Source organism: Sebastes umbrosus, chromosome 14 (genome assembly GCF_015220745.1).
Source record: "Sebastes umbrosus isolate fSebUmb1 chromosome 14, fSebUmb1.pri, whole genome shotgun sequence".
Taxonomy (NCBI): Eukaryota; Metazoa; Chordata; class Actinopteri; order Perciformes; family Sebastidae; genus Sebastes; species Sebastes umbrosus.
In genome coordinates, this window is record NC_051282.1 from 20,309,247 (window position 1) to 20,315,592 (window position 6,346).

Genomic DNA, 6,346 nt, shown 5'->3' on the forward strand with positions numbered 1-6,346 from the left:
ATAAATATTATGCTGTTACTAATTTGTCCTGTAGTGTATAATATTAATAAAATATATACCAGGTTAATGGATATAATTGATATAATATGAGTAAAGTATTATTATCATTAGTAGTACTATTATTATTATTATTATTATAAGTAGTAGTAGTAATAGTAGTAGTAGTAGTAGTAGTAGTAGTAAACATTAAAAAGAATTCTAGGGTTCACAATTTTAGGGTTCACATAAGTTTTAGTTTTGGTAGCCTTCAAAAAACAATCAAACTATTGGTCAGACTCTTGATGAATAAATAAATATTAGTAGTTTATTATATTAAATATTTGCGCAATGCTTGTTGGCACGACATTCTACAAATGAGTCATATTCGTACACTTTGCCAAGTGCTGGCATATATAAAACTTAATAAGATAATTGCCTTTTACTAAAAATAATAATAATAATAATAATGAATAACATTAATATTATACATTACAGGACAAATTAATAACAGCATGGTATTCATATTCATTAGAGGTGGACTGCACTGATATGATCCAATTCTAATAAAAGGTAATTATCTTAATAAGTTTTTACATACATACATTATTAATAGTAGTAGTAGCAGTAGTAGTATTAGAAGTAGCAGTAGTAGTATTAGAAGTAGCAGTAGTAGTATTAGAAATAGCAGTAGTAGTATTAGAAATAGCAGTAGTAGTATTAGAAGTAGCAGTAGTAGTATTAGAAGTAGCAGTAGTAGTATTAGAAGTAGTAGCAGTAGTAGGCATTAAAAATATTTTTGTTTTATTTATTTTCACATAATTTTTCGTTTTGGTAGCCTTCAAAAAACAAATAATAATAAAATAATAATAAATATTAGTCGTTTATTATAGAATAGAGACTTTATTATCATTGTCATGGAAAACAACGAAAAACAGTTTAGCAGCTCTTGGCAGTAAAAGCAAACATTAAAAGCAAACATAAAAACATTCAAATCAAAAAAAAAAAAAACATTAAAATCAAAATATATATTATAATATTATTATATTAAATATTTGTGCTCTGCTGGTACCTTAACACATCAAATTCTACAAAATGAGTCATATATTCGTCATGAAGGGGTTTTATTTTGAAAGCTATGACCGGAAGTTCTGTGTTGTCATCGTGGCTGCTTTGTGACTGTATTGAGTGAACCGGAGTTGTTGGAAAAGAAAAAAAAGTGAGCCAGCAGCAGCAGAGTTTCAAAGCGGAGACCAGAGAGAGAGAGAGAGAGAGCAGCGTCCAGGTCTTCTTCGCCAGAAGAGTCTCACTTTAGTAAGTCAAGAACTCTTCACAGAACTGATGATAACTCACTAAACAAGTCCACAGCAAGTTAAAGTTGCTGTCCTAAACTTTGGGAAGATGTTTTTTTCTATTGCATTCCTGCTGCCTCTGCTGACATCAGCCCAGTATCAAGGGGACAACGGAATAGTCGTCCCGGAGCATGGATTTTGCCAGCCCATTTCAATCCCTCTGTGCACGGACATAGCTTACAACCAGACCATCATGCCAAACCTAGTGGGCCACTACAACCAGGAGGACGCAGGACTGGAGGTGCACCAGTTCTACCCTCTGGTAAAGGTACAGTGCTCGCCTGAGTTGAAGTTCTTCCTGTGCTCCATGTATGCTCCCGTATGCACAGTTCTGGAGAAGGCCATCCCTCCTTGCAGGTCCATCTGCGAGCGAGCCAAGCAAGGCTGCGAGGCCCTCATGAACAAGTTCGGCTTCCAGTGGCCGGACCGGCTGCGATGCGAGAACTTCCCGGTGCTTGGGGACGGTCAGATCTGTGTGGGCCAGAACGACTCCACCGCCGCCACCGTCCCACCCATCATAGCCGTCGCCCCTGGGACACATGACCAACCGATGGTCCCCGCACACGACAGGCCTTTCCGTTGCCCGCCGGTTCTCAAAGTGCCCCCGTATCTGAACTACAAGTTCCTAGAAGAGAAGGACTGTGCAGCTCCCTGCGAGCCCTCTAGGAGTGGTGGGTACATGTTTTTCACAGACAAAGAGATTCACTTCTCCCGCATATGGATTCTGGTCTGGTCGGTGCTTTGTTGTGCGTCTACGTTATTCACGGTGACCACCTATTTAGTCGACATGCAGCGCTTCCGATACCCCGAGCGGCCGATCATCTTCCTGTCCGGCTGCTACACCATGGTCTCCGTCGCCTACATAGCCGGCTACTTCCTGGGAGACAAAGTGGTGTGCAACGACAGCTTCACTCCAGAGGCCTATAAAACCATCGTCCAAGGCACCAAAAAGGAAGGCTGCACAATCCTCTTCATGATGCTCTACTTCTTCAGCATGGCCAGCTCCATCTGGTGGGTCATCCTGTCGCTCACCTGGTTCCTGGCCGCGGGTATGAAGTGGGGCCACGAGGCCATCGAGGCCAACTCGCAGTACTTCCACCTGGCGGCCTGGGCGGTGCCGGCCGTCAAGACCATCAGCATCCTCGCCATCGGGCAGATCGAAGGCGACGTGCTCAGCGGCGTCTGCTTCGTCAGCCTGAGCAGCCTGGACCCTCTGCGGGGCTTCGTGTTGGCCCCTCTCTTCATCTACCTCTTCATCGGCACCTCTTTCTTGCTGGCCGGCTTCGTGTCGCTGTTCCGGATCCGCACCATCATGAAGCACGACGGCACCAAGACGGAGAAGCTGGAGCGGCTGATGGTGCGGATCGGGGTGTTCAGCGTGCTCTACACCGTCCCCGCCACCATCGTCATCGCCTGCGTCTTCTACGAGCAGGCCTTCCGCCCGCACTGGGAGCGCAGCTGGGTCAGCCACAACTGCAGGAGCCTCGCCATCCCGTGCCCGATGCAGACGGGGCCCCGCATGACGCCGGACTTCACCGTCTACATGATCAAGTACCTGATGACGCTGATAGTGGGGATCACCTCTGGGTTCTGGATCTGGTCTGGAAAGACTCTACAGTCCTGGCACAAGTTTTACACCAGGCTGACAAACGGCAAACACGGAGAGACCACGGTGTAGAACGACATCTGAATGGACTAATGTGTGTGTTATTACCTGTTTCTAGGTAAGTAGCACAGTGAGGAAGCTATGTAGGTTTCTCACAACATTTGTATTCGCCTCAGCTTTATAGCCACACATGCATGCCAAAGTGAGGGTCAGGGGTTTGACAAAAGGGCAAGCTGGATAAACAAGGACTGAGCCTGACCGTCTGAACAAATAACAAGCATGGCTATGGATGCCATGTGCTGAAATGCTCTCCCTCCCCCCCTCTCTCTCTCTCTCTCTTAAAGCCACCATAAGGGCTAGTGATGATCCAGCAGCAGCGGGGGGAAGAATGGCGGCTCTCTGTAAACATTACATGAAATTGTAAATAGCATTTTGTAAAAACATGAAATTATATATTTGTATTTATAGAAAGTAAATACTTTTCCTTATCTGCCACCTCTGCTTTACTTTTGCACTGTAAGAATGCCACATACCGTAGATCTAGACATGCATCCTTTTTTTATTAACTGCTGGTTATGAATTGTTTTTGTATGGATTAAAAGAACATTTCATTCATGATATCCAAGAAGCTTTTTCCGTTTCAGCCCACTCCTTTTTTAACAAAATAAAAACTAGGGCTCTCAAAGTTAACGCATTATATGAAAACTAGAAAATTTAAGGAATCCATTGGTACCAACCATGTCATACTATATCTTGTCGCAAAAGAGGTTAAGTAACGCTCCCAACTTGCGCTAAATCTGGCGAGGAAAAACTGGCATGGCCATTTTCAAAGTGGTCCCTTGACCTCTGACCTCAAGATATGTGAATGTAAATGGGTTCTATGGGTACCCACGAGTCTCCCCTTTACAGACATGCCCACTTTATGATAATCACATGCAGTTTGGGGCAAGTCATAGTCAAGTCAGCACACTGACAGCTGAATTTGCCATGTTATGATTTGAGCATATATTTTATTGCTAAATGCAGTACCTGTGAGGGTTTCTGGACATTATTTGTCATTGCTTTGTGTTGTTAATTGATTTCGAATAATAAATATATACATAAAATTGCATAAAGCAAGCAAATATGCCCACTCCCATGTTGATAAAAGTATTAATTAACTATGGACAATCATGCAATTAATCGATTGACAGCCCTAAAAAAAACATGTGCTGATATAATGAAATAACTAAATCAAATGCTTGTTTTAAATTTCTAGTTCAAGTGAGTGGTTTTCTTTATTTTTCTCTTCCTTAGGTTCAGTATTTAATGATCGCTTTCTCTGATAAAAGAGCAGCCACGTTGTCTTCTCAAGGGGGGTGAGGTGGTGTCACACCTGAACATCTGTTGCCTCAGACTGGCAGTAAAAGAGATTATTGGGATTCTTCATGGACTTAGCGTCTTACACAAGACTGTAGCCGCCTGAATACAAGAAGTGAGTTTATACCGAGACAATTGAACACACCTCTCCTTCTAATATATCTTGAAATATTTCACATCTACGTGTGACTGAGAAACTGGTGCCAACCTGTAAGAATGCTTTCTCACACATGTAACATCGCCTCCCAAGAAGTGGCAAACAAAACAAGGAACCTCTTCTTTAGCCCGTTGTTAGAGACAGAGGGCTCGCTTAAATCAACACCAGTCATCTGGCGAGAGAAGTCTGTGCCGTTGCATCGGTGTGAAAACGTCCCCGCATGTCTTGTGTTTTTTCGGTGGAGTGAAAAAACAATGGGGTGTTCAGGTTTGCTGTGGTGTTACTTCTCTGGAGCCACCGTTGCTCCGCCGCCAAGTTGGAATCCCCCAAAGCCATGCACGGCTGAAACTGAACCGACTCGGCGGTGATGTCATGAAGTAGATGGGTGTGTTGGAGAAAGTTGATCCTCTTGCCTCAGAGCGCAGACTTTGGGCTAGAAGCAGGCGTTTGAGAATGGCACGCACACACAGCACAGTACTGTGGAGTGCATTCGTATTGTTGCTGCAACACATAATCACTATATTAGGCAGTATAATTACTGATATGAGCATATAGCTGAGCTTTATGTATTGGACAAGTTGATGTCTCGTATCCTTATCTGGAGTTGAATAAAGAAATAGCAGACAGGTAAGAGTGATTAAAGGTGGAAACAGATACTCCAAGGGGGGAAAAAAAAGCATAAATCTCCCCTCTTACTCCCCCTCTGCCTCCTCCCATCCTCTCTCCCTCCCTCCCTCTCTCTGCTCAGATGATTGGGGGGAATGCGAGTGAGTCAGTGGAGCGGTGCTGGGCCTTTGCCTAGTGACAGACAGTCTCCTGTGTGCTGCTCACTTCAAAGCGCCGCTGAAACCTGACTAGCTCCTTGTAAACAGTGCCGCCTGGCCCGAAGGCCCACTTCCTGCGCTTAACTCAACTTAATGGCTGGCTTGTTTGGCTTTGCACCGAAGCAGAGAGAACGAATGAGGAGAATGGAGAGAGAGGCGGCGTCGGGTGGGGTGCTGGTGGTAAAAAGAGATGTGAGATTGTTTTAGGGTTTAGGTGGGGGAGGGAGGAGGGAGGAGGGGTTTTGGAGAGCGTGATGGAAAATTCAGTATTATTTGGTTGCTTTTGTTTTTCTCCAGGGGAAAACAACAAAGAAAAGGGAAGGGAAGGAGAATCCAAATGAGGAGACGTGACTGTGATTTTGTGAATATTTCAACAGAAACATTGGATTTGGCCGTTAAAACTAAATGGAATCAGATGCTCTGCATTTAACTTATGCCAGGAAGGAAAAAACTTTTCACAAAGTGGTTTTCTCTCAGTAAATCTTGATGTTGAGTCTCTTGAGTTACCTGGTGGCATTTCTCTTTATACATGCAGAGAACTGTAAGACATTCAGGTTTATAATGATAAACCCACATTAAAGAGAAAAGGATCTACTCACGTTGTGTGAAGTTAGTTTGATACAGTAAGAAAACACTGTGACAAACCCACTGTATCAAACAGTTCATATTAACTGTGCACACGAGGTGGGTAGTTGTCTAGATCCTTTTCTCTTTCATGTCGGTGCCCAGTTTTTCAGTGGCAGCCGTCTCCCACGTTGTTGATCTCACATCTTAAATCTTGCATGCAGCCGCTTCCTGCTTGCTTAAGGCAAGAAGGGACAAGCCGAGGATTGGGGGTTAAGACGGGAAGAATGCTCCTGGAGTTGATATTATGATGTCGCTCTCGTTGGGAGAAGGCCTTGGCGTGTCAGAAAAGGATCACGTTGTTAGTCACAAGCGCCAGCGTTCTCACTGTGGAGTCGAGTTTGTGTGAATGTACCATTTTTTTTTTTACTGTATAAGAATGATATCAGGCCTGTGAAGGGGTTTTCAAACAGACAAAGGAAATCAGGATTGAGGAAAAAGGGGGGAA

General features: G+C 43.8%; 1 protein-coding gene across 1 annotated transcript; it reads left to right on the forward strand.

Moving 5' to 3' along the window:
* The first annotated feature begins 1,177 nt into the window (after nt 1–1,177).
* On the forward strand, nt 1,178–3,554 carry fzd2 (frizzled class receptor 2). Its single transcript, XM_037791833.1, has one exon. The coding sequence runs from the start codon at nt 1,378–1,380 to the stop codon at nt 3,004–3,006; it is 1,629 nt and encodes a 542-aa protein (XP_037647761.1). The 5' UTR covers nt 1,178–1,377; the 3' UTR covers nt 3,007–3,554.
* Nucleotides 3,555–6,346: the final 2,792 nt, after the last annotated feature.

Coding starts and splice junctions, on each gene's coding strand:
- fzd2 (XM_037791833.1), top strand. CDS start 1,378: ATGTTTTTTTCTATTGCATTCCTGCTGCCTCTGCTGACATCAGCCCAG.